The sequence below is a fragment of the Micrasema longulum genome, unplaced genomic scaffold, assembly GCF_059751315.1.
Source record: "Micrasema longulum isolate JH-2025_06_02 unplaced genomic scaffold, ASM5975131v1 h1tg000406l, whole genome shotgun sequence".
Lineage (NCBI taxonomy): Eukaryota > Metazoa > Arthropoda > Insecta > Trichoptera > Brachycentridae > Micrasema > Micrasema longulum.
In genome coordinates this window covers 253,743-268,526 of record NW_028277606.1, presented here as the reverse complement: position 1 = coordinate 268,526, position 14,784 = coordinate 253,743, and the positions used below count along the sequence as shown (strand labels likewise).

Here is a 14,784-nt window from a genome sequence, read left to right as displayed (position 1 = left end):
GACATAAAAGTAACTTTTATTTGACTTTAGCCCTAACTCTAACATAACGTATGTCGATGCAACCGGCCTTTAGTAGTATATATTATGTTTATTGACGTACTTTTAAATGCAAAAATGCGCCTCTTCACTAAAAAAATGTTGTTCAAACGTGCCGGAATAGAAAACCCTGAATGCGTGGGGCAACCGTAATGTATTATCGCAGGGTCCGCTAATAAATTATAATGTGATCTCACATGACGAACCCAAAACTCTCAATACGTGGGGCAACCATAATATATTATCACAAGGGCCGCCAATACATCCTCACGTGAGGAACCTGAAACTCCGAATGCGTGGGGCAACCATAATATATTATCACGGGGGCCGCCAATAGATCCTCACATGAGGAACCTGAAATTCCTAATGCGTGGAGCAATCATAATATATTATCACTGGGGCCGCTAATACATCCTCACATGAGGAACCCGAAATTCCGAATGCGTGGGGCAACCATAATATATTATCACGGGGGCCGTCAATACATTATAATGTGATCTCACATGACGGACCCGTAACCCCGAATGCGTGGAGTAAACATAATATATTATCACGGAGGCCGCCAATATATAATTTGATATCACATTGTTACGTCGAATCGAATTGAGGACAAAGAAAATGCTGACAGATTATTTATATAATTATGTAACTTTAATAATCCATACGAGTTCAGAATATCTGTATGAAATTTGGTTAAAATGTTCACATTTTTTAATAGAATGTTTAATTCTTTATGCAAGACAAGGACAAGGACAATCAAGACTAATGAACCAGGGACTGAAATTATACAATAAACTACCAGACAAAACTAAACAAAAGACTCAGACAAACTTTACAAAAGATGTAAAAAATATTATTTTAAACAACAGAGTATAAATGAAAAATGTATGTATTATTTTATGTAAAATGAATGTTATAATCCGTAAGGGTTTATAAATAAATTTTCAAATAAAAAAAAAAAAAAAAATAAATAAAATAAAATACTAAAAAAGTTATTATTAAAATTCAGATGATAATTTATATAATCCTATGTTGTTGTTTTTTAAATATCCGATCAAAATTAACTTTTTAAATCATTGAATCACCATTGCTTACTGATAAAATTGTAGTAATATGATAAATTTATCTTTATATTTTCAAACTTATTATCAGACAAAAGTCTCCTTAAGTATTTTGAAAGTGTTATTAGAGTGTTGTCACCGGCATTATACGTATTATATCTCACAAGTACTAAGAATCGTGTCGTTTAGTTTCGCATATTTTTTTGAGTAGTTAGTTTTGTTTAACAATATAGCTATGTTTGTTATTTTACAAAAATAAATACTCATCGTAATCATTTTTGTCACATAGAAGATGAGGTGATCATTCTTACGCTTCAAATTGGTTAATTCAAGTAAAATATTGCAGTGTAAAACAAACTTTTAAAACCAATATTTCACGTCCACCTTGCCAGGGATCGAGCCCAGGAATGGTAGGCAAACGCGTAGGCAGAATGGCGAATTTAACTTTGCGCGAGATGGCCAGTTAAACCAGCCAACAAGTCCTGATGTTCTTTTCTCTAAAAAACCTCAATCTCCGGCAGATATCGATCAATGGCGAACCTGTGAGAGACATTTTATTATTATTTGGCCGATCGCGATGTAAGCACATAATTTATTTTGCTGTTTATTTTAAATTGTTTTAATAATCGGAATAAACTAAACGAATTTTCCGTTGCACTAACATTTCGTATAATTTTCACTGATAGAGCGACGAGAACGGACGGAAGAAGGAAAGGCAGTGGTTTTTTAAAAAATGGTTGTTAATAGACTAACAAACTAAGACAATTTTTTTTAAATGTTTTTCATATCGTATTATCAGCGCTGTGATTGCTTAAAGTTTTATAATTTTGAAATAACTCTACCCGTGACATCGCAAGTTCTTCCGAATCAACTTATGATAGATTGTTGTGATAGATTCCCGGTTCCAAGAAGCTGACTCACCAATCAGCAGAACTTACAACTAAAATTTGTGTCTTAATTCAAAGTAGTACATTTTTACGTAAAACTCTTGTATGACTAACCAATCGCGTATAACCTTTACATTTTGATTCACTTTTGGTGCTCATTTTAAAATTTGAAAAAAAACGGACACAACCTTTATGTGAACACACAATACATCTGTATCAAAAATCTTTTACACTGAATACGTAAACATGAAAAATAAACGGATTTTTTTCCAAAATTATTTTTTATTGTATACATAGAATTCAAAATTTTAACGATTGGACCAAATTTATTGCTACTATTGTATATTGATAGTTCATTTTAGAATAATGAGGAACTTCAGCTCTACTGAAAATTGGATAAAAAAAATATTTTCTTGTGCGCAGTAAAAATTAAGGAATTAAATTATGCGGAAAACTTTCTTGAAAATGTACGAAAAAAGATTTTCAAATATTTTAATAAAAACGAACCACTTTGAACGACGTCACTAGTTTATATGAATCAACCAATGATAAGAGAGTTGTGGAAGATTTCCAGTTTGCTTACCATCAACGGACCAATCGGCAGAACTGACCTAGAAGAAGCTTAAAAGAACTTGAGACGTAACACGCGTAGTAGTTTCAAGAATACAAATCTTTAAACAATCGCAGCGCTAATAATACGATACATAAAAAATGTGCGTAGTTCAATAGTCTATTAACAAATAAAAAAATATTTAAAAAATCACCGAACTTCCTCATTTATTCATTTATTTATTTATTTATTTATTTATTAATTCATTCAAAATTACACTCATTTAAATATAGGTGAACTTATTAAGACTTTTTAGGTTGTGCCCGTGTCAAGTCATAATAAAAATATATATGGTAAAATTAATTAGATTCAAATATAATGACATGTGATGTAATTCAATATAATAAAAATCCAGAAAAAAAGGTATAAGTAATAAACAATAAGATTCCAAAGAATACAATTTAAAAAAGATAATCATACACAATTCTGCAAAATTGCTCTGAAAAGTGCATTCTCAGCACAAGTCGATGAATTAATTATCAACGTACGATTAATTTAATTACTTGTTTATGGATAAAAGTAATATTTTTATATTGAAAATCAATCATTCAGTTTATTTTTATCATCAGCATTAAAATCAACAATTTTAATAGTGCTACTTATCATTTTTCACTATTTATTTATGTGCAGCCATCCTATTGGCTGATTCCAATTAATCGACCAAGATGTGCGTTTGCATATTGTGAATATCAATATTAATATCTCGTCAATTGATTTAAATTTGTGAATACACAATGTTCGTATGACGAAATACATAGTATACGTAGGCTGATATGATAGACCTAGAAATAATCTAAACAATCATTCAATTACGTCTTCTTCAGTATACTAGTTACTAGTAAAGGCGACCACACACAAAATATACAAGTTCATTCCGTTTACACATAGTTCGGCAGAAATTAACACTGACTGTATCTTAATCATCATTTGTGAGTGCTTTTTATATTTTAATAGGGAGTTATCTAAACTTCACAATGATTTCCAGTGATTTCAAGTGAGAAGTGTTGTGGATTGTGTTAAATTAACTTGCATCGTCAAATTTTATTTCTTCAAAATAATAAGGTATGTGACTGAATTAGAAATCTAACCGACTCGAGTGAGTTTATGGATTCCCACAAACTGTTATTTTTTTAAATATTCCATTTCATCCGACAAGGTGTCGTTCTACTCCGATTTCCGCTAAGGTATTTTAACGGAACATACATACATACGGAACATGTATAATTTATTTTGATTTTTTTTTTGGCATAAAAATAATTTCCATTTATGTAAATGAAAAAATCCAGTGTTCGTTTCAAAGATTCTTGAAAAATAAAAAACGAACACAAAGTTTTAACTAAGTGATTTTAATTTATATTTAAATTTATTTCAACAGAGAGGGAAAACATTTTTGAGAAGGGTAACTTCCATATGGAAGTCTAGGCATTTACAGTGCTTATAACCTGTCATTGGCTGTCATTTCTTCCATATTCCCTTCTCAAAAATGTTTTGCCTCTCTGTTGAAATAAATTTAAATATGAATAACTCCCTAGGGAGAAAATCCAGCCAGTCTGCAAGCATTTGGACATACTCAAACATTGTTATCCATGGCTTTATCTCACTGAGTTCCTCCAGGGTATGCTTGGTTACAGCAGTTTGAAGACTAGAAGGAATGTGTATTTAACAACGCACTTCTTTCGATTGTTGCGTGGTATTATTGACAACCCTGATATTATGCGGAGCATTAGCTTTTATGTTCCGGATAATTACCTTAGACAGTGTCAGCATAGACTGTTTTACATTCCAATATACAGGACCAACCTGCCAATGGTTATGCCTGTTGGAAGGGCTATCTCTATATTGAACAATATCATTTTGGATATTGATGTTTTTCACGTCTCTGAGGGAGTTTTTCGTTACAAGATTCTCTTTCTTTTTTAACATATTATTCTTTGGATATTATGTAAAGTAATGTTTTTTTTTTTTATATATATACCTAATTTCACCTAATTATTTTAATTATTTCTTTATGTATTAATTAAGATATTCCATTTCGTAATGTACATATATATGAATAAATAAATAAAATTGAAATTGTTGAATTACTACCCGGTAAAAGAATAAGTATAAAAATTGGAAAATTGTTTTCAGGCGTTGCCTAGTAGGTAATTTGTATCAGCCGGATGAATCTCACCCACGTGATAAAGGTTTCAGCTCTTTTACTTCACAAAAGTCAACAGATGGAAGAGTTGAGGAAATGTGGATGTTCACACATAGGCAAATGGTAAATGTTACAGTGTGTAAAGTGGCCACTTAAACCAGCCGATGACAGGTCATAAGCCCTGTAAGTGCTTAGACTTCCATATTCCCTTCTCAAAAATGTTTTCCCTCTCTGTTGAAATAAATTTAAATATGAATAACTCCCTAGGGAGGAAATCCAGCCAGTCTGCAAGCATTTGGACATGCTCAAACATTGTTGATTTCAATTTAAATTAATAATTTTTTGGTCCAATAGACTATTTAAATAAATATCTTCAATAAATTAATGATATATTCCGAAAACCGATATTCGATTATTTGACCGCATTACTCTAATTGAGAATAATTGTTATGTGTAAACTCGCCATCAGTTAAAGTCCTAATAACGCGAAAGAGAACATTGGAATACAAATAATACTTTCCGGAAAAAATATTCGTCATTTAGAAAAACGCGTAACTGTTTGGTTTATAAATATGCGAACTAACGATATTGTTTTTCGTAGAACTAGTCACTAATTATAATAATAAAAAATGCAGCTTTCAAAAGAAATGGGAGTGCGACTAGGAATAGCAGGCGCCACGTTCAATAGCATGAAGACTGTCTGAAGATCTAATATTTACTCAGTGAAAACCAAATGCCACCAATATAACGGTTGCATAACACCTATTCTCCTCTACGGATGCGAATCGTGGCACTAGGGCCCAAAACCACGAAATGCTGAGTTTTTTTAATATATGTGTAAGAACAATCTCTGGTGTGCAGTGGTTTCACTCTGTAAGGAATTAAATAATAAGGGAACAGACGCAGCAAACTCCGGTTACAACTGTCATCAAGTGGAGGCGATACGGTCGGCTAGGCCATATTTTGTAGGTACCTACTGCGATGCCTCCTGGCTTACTTTCTTTACCTTACCTCTCTTTCCTTACAAGGTATCAGGTTTTCGTCGTCCTGTATATTCGCTGCCGTCTATTCGTCGGAAGTTCATGCCAGAACTTCAGGACGAGAACCTGACTTAGGAGGATGCACAAGCGATGGCAGCCGATAGAGATGCCCGGAGGACCTTTGTGGACACCATATGCTCCAACTGGAGAGTGGAGATGGAACGATGATGATCTAAGATACCTAGTGATTATTTTGCGTTGTTAGTTTTTAGTCGTCTTTAAGAAAAAAAGCTAATTATCTCACAACCTCCATGAAATGGTACAATGAGAGTACAATAAGATAAATTACCAGCTCCTTTATGTTTACGTTTCTTCTAGATAGGTGAAAATGCGACCAAACCCGAAACTGTGGAGGGAGTCGGCGAGCATTATAGCACTTGCAAAAAACGGGTTGAACAAATTGCACAGCAGTAAAATAACCGATTACACAGTCCTTCTTCAGGAGCGTAGTAATAAATCCGAATTTTTACCCAGCACCATTGTGTTTCCCGGGGGAACGGTTGAAGAATGTGACTCCGGTAGTGACTGGTTCAATCACTTTAAGTCGTTTGGATTGAAAAAAGAAGACTTCAGACACTTTTACTCCAAAAATACATTAGTGCCCCCTATTCTTCGTGGTGTGGAGGACCCTGTCATAAGGTACGAAATCAAACTAAAAAAAATTAAAATGTATTTCGTAAATTGCTTTTTCATTTCACTTCTCTTAAATCTGCATTTACTTCTAAAATCCTCTAGCTTCATTTTCCTATAGAATTTTGGTTTCTGGTTGGAAAAAAATAGGATACATTTCATCTGAAATATGAGAAAATAAAATTTTTTCACTTATTCTGATAACAAATTAGCTAGTAAAAAACTTTTTCAGATAGGAAAATTTAAATATGAATATCTACATACTATAATTATTATACACTGGTTTACTTAACTTTGTTTTATAGCTTAGAGTATGGTTTTAGCTTCTCAAAATCCACTGAATGGACTCCACTATGCTTAATGAGGAGCCCTACGGGAAATTAGATACAAAAAATGTTTTCTGCGCGCGGTAAAAATTAGCGGTACGGCAAAGTTTCTTGAAAATGTACGAAAAAAATAATAAAAAATATTTTAATAAGAACGCATTACTCTGGTAGACGTCACTGGTTCATATGAACCAACCGATGATGCGAGAGTTGGGAAGGATATCCGATTGGCTTACCGTAAACGAACCAATTGGAAGAACTAATAGAGAATAGTAATAGAAGTATTTCAGAAATACAAAACTTTAAAAAATCATAGCGCTGAATTATCGATAAGTAAAAATAAAATTTTGGGCTTAGTTTTACAGTCTTTTAATAAATAAAAAAATAAAAAAGACACTGAACTTCCTCCTTCTTTTTTAGTAGGTACTTAATTTGTTTTATCTGTTTCATTTAACTTTAATAACGTAACAAAAAACGAAATATAATGTTGACGTATTAAAAAATACATAAAGATAATACATGTAACAATTAAATATAGCAGCTCTAAATATAACAACAATGAAGACAATTTTAATTTATTTCAACAGAGAGGAAAAATATTTTTGAGAAGGGAATATGGAAGTCTAGGCATTTACATAATAAGTATAAAAATTGGAAAATTGTTTTCAGGCGTTGCCTAGTAGGTGATTTGGTTGAGACGGATGAATCTCACCCACGTGATAAAAGTTTCAGCTCTTTTACTTCACAAAAGTCAACAGATGGAAGAGTTGAAGAAATGTGGATGTTCAAACATGAGCAGAATGGTGAATGTTACACAGTGTGCAAAGTGGTCACTTAAACCAGCCAATGACAGGTCATTAGCCCTGTAAATGCCTAGACTTCCATATTCCCTTCTCAAAAATGTTTTCCCTCTGTTGAAATAAATTTAAATATGAACAACACCCTAGGGAGGAAATCCAGCCAGTCTGCAAGCATTTGGACATAATCAAACATTGTTGAATGAAGACAATATTGAGGCCAGTTATTATTTTGCGAATATTATTCATAATTTCTAGATGTTGTTGCACTGGCAATATCTGTTCAGCAACATTTTTTTTAAAGGAGATAATTAAAATAATGTGCCCTTTGAAGATGATTTTTTTATATTTATAACAAAAAAGAAAGTAATTTTGCTTCGAAAAACTATTTTAGTATATTTTGGTGAAACAAAATTGTGTAATCTTAATGAGAAATAAAAAATACTTTAAAAAGAAGAAAAATCACTTAAAAGATATTGCCAGCGCAACGATATATGAAATTTGTTTAATATGTCAATATCCGATAGTGCTCCAAGGCCAGTCGTTTTATCTCAGGTTTGTCATGAAATTTACGATTACACGGGGACTTCTGTTGGAAAATCAAATAGCATCTACATTCTACATGTCTTTCTACAAAAATGCCGCCATGGAAATTAATAGCACTAGCATTCAATTTCTCTAGAACAATATCTTTACACCTACAACATCTTTATCTATAATTCTTAGTATTATTATACTATATATAGCGATATTTTGCTTCGCATATGCTCGCGAAAATCTTATCTAAATGTATTTAAAACTGAGTTGCAAGGAATGAAACTTAATAGATTATATGTCATTATTATTTGTGGGTTTTTTCAGGCACGTTTGTTTGAGGATAACAGCAATTAGGGAAACATTTGAAGAGTTGGGAGTTTTAATTTGTAAACAAAACCACGAAGAACCATTGACAAAATCAAAGTGCGCTGCTTTTATTTCAGATTTCGATGTTAACTATTGGCAAAACAAGGCAAGAATTCATTTATTACTAAAAACCGCTACAAACACAAATACAAAACATACTGACTACGTTTAATTAGTAAATAATTTCCATTTATTAATCTTTCACCTATGGAAAAAATCAAATATGTATCTCGGAAAATAAATATATGTATCATTTTAATGTTAATTTTTATTTTATGCAGGTCCATAAAGATCCAAGAGAGTTCTTATCTCTCTGTCAACACTTGAACTGCTATCCAGATATTTGTTCCCTTTTCTTGTGGAGTAATTGGTTGACTCCCATGGGATATGCCTCGCAAAGATTTGATACTCTATTTTTCATCACGGGGTTTGAAAGTACACCTCCAGTCTACGCTGAAAATAGTGAAGTGACTAGAGTTTGGGTAATTTTATTTGAATTATTGTTATATAACATGTGCACATGCATATATGTATACAACATGTATGCACATGCATAAGAATTAGATAAATTATTTTATTACAAATATACATGTTATTAATATATCGCACTCCTGTGTATGTATCTGTGGTGTGTCTAAATTGGCCATTTTGCAGGAAAGCAAAAAATCTTTTTAAATTTATTAATGCTCGTTTTTTAATGTACCTATATTGACATTATATATAATGCCCAGTATTTTCCTAGTATTTGCTCATGTGACTGTTAAAATATGAGAACACTGTAGTATCATAATTACAGAAGTGTTTTTCTCGATATTTTACTCATTTGATTTTAAAGAATACTAAAGTTTGTGGTATATCTCGCTCAAAAAAATTCTTAGAGATACGTAAGTGTTCTAAGAAAGAGAAACAAATGTCTGTATTTTTAACTTACACTGAATTCAGCCCAATTTAAACTTACGATAGTGTAATTCTAGGGGAGCAACATATGCCACAAGAATTATTTACGTGGCTCTTTATGTAAATTGTAGATATTTTAATAAGATTTCAAAATGCATGTTGTATATTCATACAAACCATCTATAAAAGGAGTTATCGCGTTATGAGAAAACAATCATTGTATTTAATCAAATCCATTTTTGTGTATTAAAGAATTTAGTACTACTTTTTAACTGTTTTTTTCAATATCTCTTTTAGGAATTCATATTTTTTTCTCTTTTTAGTGGGGTTCTCCTGAAAACGTTATGGAAAAATTTGCATCAAAGAAATTTACTCTCCCTCCCCCGCAATTCTATGAAATCTCTCGTTTATTTCATCAAAAGGACATCAACAAACTTTTGAAATACGCGTCCCTGAGGAGCTCCTTGGGCTGTGATCAAATTTACCCCATCCTTATTAACCCAAAGAAAGGAAATGGACACATTGCGATTTTCCCTGGTATGAGTTATTTTTATTCCTGGCACAAAAAATATTAGCATTTTGCATGTCTACTTACTTCTTCTTAATCGTTTGCTTTTATCGAAACAGTAGTGGTCGCTTTAAATACCTAGTAGTCGGTAAGCAAGTCTTCAGGATTCGGCTCCATCGGTTTCTGTCTTCAACACTTCTAGGGCCACCTGAAGAGAGACGGCAGTAACTTCCATCACGCGAGTCAATTTGCCTTCGGAGCGCAGGATCGAGTTTGCACGGCTCCCTGCATCACAAATTTCTCCATAGGCAAACTATCCGTTTGACTTCAAACGTGACGGAAATATCTACTTGCGGTGCTATTCTGAACGGAATTGCGCGTGAAGAGATTGCTCTGTTAGCGTGTATTTAGTACGTAAATACGCGTTAAAAATGCGTTTTCTACGCGCGTTTAGAATACCATCCCTGAAAATATATACGTCATCACACAGTAATCAAGGCTCACTACATAATAGAAACGCTAATCGATCTGTATTTTGAGTATTTATATGTTGGTCATTGATTTACCGCTCAGATTTATTTTTAGGGGACGAATTATATCCTGAGAATCCTGACTTCGAAAAGCAAGACATAGTAAACATTGGGAACTCCAGTATAGAAGAACTTCAGAACTCCGCAAAGGTAACGCACCGAATGGAAATATACGATTTACACACGATTAAAAATCAGTTAAAGGATTTTTCTCCTGTTCAGTGCCAACTCTCCCCCGTTAATGGACTTATGCCTAATTTGATTCACTTCATCTGAAAAAAAATATTTGTGTGAATAATTAGACATATTACAGTTAATAGATCGTCTATTGATGAGAACTCACATAAAAGCTAAGCACTTAAGTTGCGTAAAATGTCTGCGTAGGTAGGTACCTATTCTATACTAAATACGCCCTATGAAAATGATTTCTACGGCCGCGAGTGTTCGGAATAGCAGCGCAGTGGGTTTTTTTATAAGTTTCATGATCTATTTTGTCCCTTTTTTTTAATCAACCAAAAATACGTTTTATACATTTTTAGTATTCTAGACGTTTAGTTTTTTTTTTTTTCAATTTCATGTTTTGCAAAATGGAAACTTATTCATAGGTTTCATATAATTTTATATGTATTTAATATAATTTTATATGTATATCTCCTTAAAAATACCTATCAACTTTTCATATTATTTATACTCGTATATGTATAAATTTGTACAACATGTCCTCTTTCTGCGAGAAGATTTATTTGTATGCTTACCTCTTTTTCCCCTTTTATACTTTCTTCTCCATTTACTTATATTTTTATTCTAATTTTAATTTATTTTTCTTGGTTTCTGTAAATGTATCAGAATACAGAATTCCAGAGAAGTAAATATAAACGATATGATTTTATCAAGAAGCAATTAAATTATTATTCAATAGCCCGGAATATTTTCTAAATTCTTCCTTTACAAGTATTTATTAGCTTTTAACTGAAGTTTTATATTTGGCTCCTACTTTATTTAGACTGCACCATCAATATTATGTAATTTCTTTGCTAAAATCTTTATGTTTTATTTATCTGTGTAATTCAAATTAAACATCTTCCTCTCTAAATAAACAACTAGTTTTTTTATATACAATTTATTAATTTATTATTTCAAGTTTGCCTTTAACAAAGTACATAAAAAATGTATAATTTTAAAAACAAAATACAAAAAAACTTGTTAGCATAAACAACATAATATGTATAAGTTAAAGCTGCCATCAGCCGATGACCAATAACTAGCCAATTATTGTCCAATCAAAGGCAAACTATATTTCGTTATAATCCGTAATGTAAAATAGGGATGTACGAATAATTTATATAAAAAATAAATATTTATTTACTAAACTAAGAGTTTCTTTATATATCATGATTTCCTTATCCGCAACCAGCGTTACACAGAGCACTGCAGTGGTACACTAACTGCAGCGTATTTTGATAATTTTACATATGAAGGCAAGATTATCAGTCTTACGCTCAGATCCATACTAATATGAAATATTGCAATGAAAATCACCTTTGTGAATACATATTTTAAATCGACCTAGCCAGGAATTGAACCTCAGGCTAGGCATAAGCCAAAAATAACCATGAGGTGGAAAAATACCATATACAGGGTGTTCTTTAAACCCTGTCACATCCGAAACCACGATGATCAGTATGAGCAAAAAGACATATTGGCCGATTAAAATAAATTTTTAGAACAAATAAAATTTTAAAAAATAAAGGGGGAGGGGGGAGTCTGACACACCGTTAACCACGCGGTCTCGCCCCCCTCGCTTCGCCCTTGCAGAAGTAATTTTGTTGCCCATTTGTTCTTTTTCATATTTTATTTTTACAAATTTTCTTTGTTCTAAATTTTTTTTTTAATATGCCAATATGTCTTCTTGCCCATACTGATCATCGTGGTTTTGGATGTGACAGGGTTTAAAGAACACCTGTATATACTGTTTCTAGGGAGTATTGACGAATCTCCACTCGATTCCATTTTTTTAATTTTTTACTTTAGATTTAGTCAAAAATATTCGTCCAGGGTCAGGATCAGAGTTCTATTTCACACACACAACTGTATTCTTTATATACCTTCACTAGAAGATAGCGCTACCGTACATTCACGGAGAATGAGGCCGCTGTGCACGTGCAACCCACGAGCCCACTGCGTGATATCACATGATTGGCCCATTTCACACCACGGCAAAAATCCTCCCGGCATGCGGAATGATAAAATACAATACGGTGGATCGATGTTTATTGTTTTAGAATTATTTATTTATTTAATGCCTGGCAAACGCAATGACCAGTACACCATGAGACCGACTAATCTCCAGTCGATTTCATCGTTCCATGTCCGCTTCCTAGCTGGAGCATATGGTATCCACAAAGAGCTTCCATGCATCTCTGTCAGCCGCCAACTCCTTTGCGTCCTCCCAAGACAGGTTCTCGTCCCAAAGTTCTGAAATATGCCCGTGGCGAACTGTCAGCAGCGGACCAACAGGACGTCGAAAACCTGATGCCTTGTAAAGTAGGCAAGCGTGGTTAAGGCTCTCAGGAGGCATCCGCAGTATATGGCCTAGCCAACCGTATCACCTCCGCTTGACGACAGTTGTCACCGGAGACCCACTCAAGTCAAACCACCGCACATCCAAGATTCTTCTGAAACATCTATTCTCATAACTCAGAATTTCGCTATTTTGGGCCCTAGTGAGGTGTCACTATTTGCACCAGCAGAGGAGAATAGGTGTTATGCAGGCGTTTATAGGTGGCATTTAGCTTTCACTAAGTAAATATCCGATCTCCAAACACCCAGATAGCAGTGAAACTTGGTACAAACTTGATTTAAGATTGATGGAAGATTGAAAAGGATAATTTGACGCGACAAGTTTTTATCAAAAGTTGCTGAAATCTTGTTACGCCAAGTTTTAAGATACAAGTTTTTGCCAAAACTTGCTGGAAACTTGCTATGTCAATAATGGTATTTCAGAATCCAAAAGTCATAGAATGATGATCAACACATTGCCATATACATTAAAATATGGAGATAATTATTTTTTTGATTTATTTTTTATTTAAACAGTTATATTTAATCCCAGGACTTTTCTACACGATCGATATTTTTTTTTGCACCACAACAGGCCGTGAGGCTCAATTACAGTGGTGAATAACAGCACGATACACCCAGTCATAAGAAAAATCATATTTAATTTTTGTGTTCTCACCGGGAATCGAATCGAGAACCTTCCGTGTGTGAGTCAAATGTCTTAACCAGTACACCACAGAGGCCGCCGAATTAAATTAGTTATTTTAAAACAGTGGTTAATTCCAAATAACATTCAGATTGGCAACACTTCTCCAGTAAAAATCACCGTTTTACTCTGTGGATTATTAATTAAATGTAGATCCAGTGCGCAGTGCTGCCGATAAATTAGTATTAATCAGGCATTTCTATTTGGGTGATTTTTAATACTTTTAATATTGTTTAAATATTAATACTCAGATTAAAGGATAAACTATTAATATGCCACCGAGGAAAAAATAACCAAAATGAGTTTTTTGTAGAACTGTCATCCGACAAAACCGCCTTGTCCAAAGTTCTTTTGAGGTAAGTTTGAATATATTTTACCATCATTAATATCTCATCCACTGCATAATGCTTAAAACAGTTTCAACTGATTAATTATCAAATATCACAAACTTTATACTATTAGGTAAGTCATTGCATCAAAACATAATTGGTAGAATGATGTTTTATGGTATGTATTTTATTTTTCTTTAACTGAAACTGATCCGTCATGTTAAAACTATTTATGTAATGTTTATGTTGGTTACATTAAAATATTTATGCGAAGTAAAACTGTTTATTTTATTTTCAGAAACGTACGAGAAAGCACGACCTTTAAAAGTATGGGGAAACATTTTTAAAAAGCTGGAAAAATTTCCAATTTAGACTCTGACGATGAAGTGAGGAACCGTCTGTTAACGTTGAAGTATAAGAGCTGAAACCTTAATCATGTGAGTGAGATTCATCCGACTCAACCATCAGCTCTTATCAGTTTGTAAAGTGGCCACTTAAACCAGCCAATGACAGTACATAAGCCCAGTAAATACCTAGACTTCCATATTCCCTTCTCAAAATGTTTTCCCTCTGTTGCAACAAATTTGAATTTGAATATCGGATACTTTTAACCATGGTGAAATCCCACCAGTCAAAAAGCTAGTAAGTCACTAAACAGTTTTATTTATTTGTTTCAGAGCTGAAAGACAAAAGAACGCACCGGACTCTGATCTTCAGTCAATTGACATGAATTATTTGACATCACACCATCTGACTTTCTTGCCAAAAATAGCCCGTAATTTTTATTAATTATTTAAAATATTTATTTAACCCAAACTTGCATGA

At 33.0% G+C, this 14,784-nt stretch overlaps 1 protein-coding gene and 1 long non-coding RNA gene across 3 annotated transcripts; both read left to right on the top strand.

The window, feature by feature from the left end:
* The first annotated feature begins 3,428 nt into the window (after positions 1-3,428).
* LOC148281808 (acyl-coenzyme A diphosphatase NUDT19-like) lies at positions 3,429-12,127 on the top strand. Of its 2 annotated transcripts, none has more exons than XM_088226101.1 (6): positions 3,429-3,656; positions 6,093-6,413; positions 8,389-8,536; positions 8,712-8,912; positions 9,651-9,864; positions 10,421-12,127. In XM_088226101.1, the coding sequence occupies exons 2-6, from the start codon at positions 6,103-6,105 to the stop codon at positions 10,639-10,641; spliced, it is 1,095 nt and encodes a 364-aa protein (XP_088082227.1). In that variant the 5' UTR covers positions 3,429-3,656; positions 6,093-6,102; the 3' UTR covers positions 10,642-12,127. The 2 variants fall into 2 exon arrangements, with proteins under 2 accessions (XP_088082227.1, XP_088082228.1); XM_088226102.1 differs by having other exon boundaries at positions 3,438-3,523.
* A 1,646-nt stretch (positions 12,128-13,773) lies between these two features.
* LOC148281807 (uncharacterized) lies at positions 13,774-14,749 on the top strand. Its single transcript, XR_015822274.1, has 3 exons — positions 13,774-13,986; positions 14,258-14,396; positions 14,637-14,749. It is a non-coding gene; the product is annotated as an uncharacterized LOC148281807 (long non-coding RNA).
* Positions 14,750-14,784: the final 35 nt, after the last annotated feature.

Excerpts from the sequence above, each read along its gene's own strand:
- LOC148281808 (XM_088226101.1), top strand. The coding sequence starts at position 6,103 with ATGCGACCAAACCCGAAACTGTGGAGGGAGTCGGCGAGCATTATAGCA. Across the intron at positions 6,414-8,388 it reads GTGGAGGACCCTGTCATAAG|GCACGTTTGTTTGAGGATAA; the intron begins GTACGAAATCAA and ends GGGTTTTTTCAG. Across the intron at positions 8,537-8,711 it reads TTAACTATTGGCAAAACAAG|GTCCATAAAGATCCAAGAGA; the intron begins GCAAGAATTCAT and ends TATTTTATGCAG.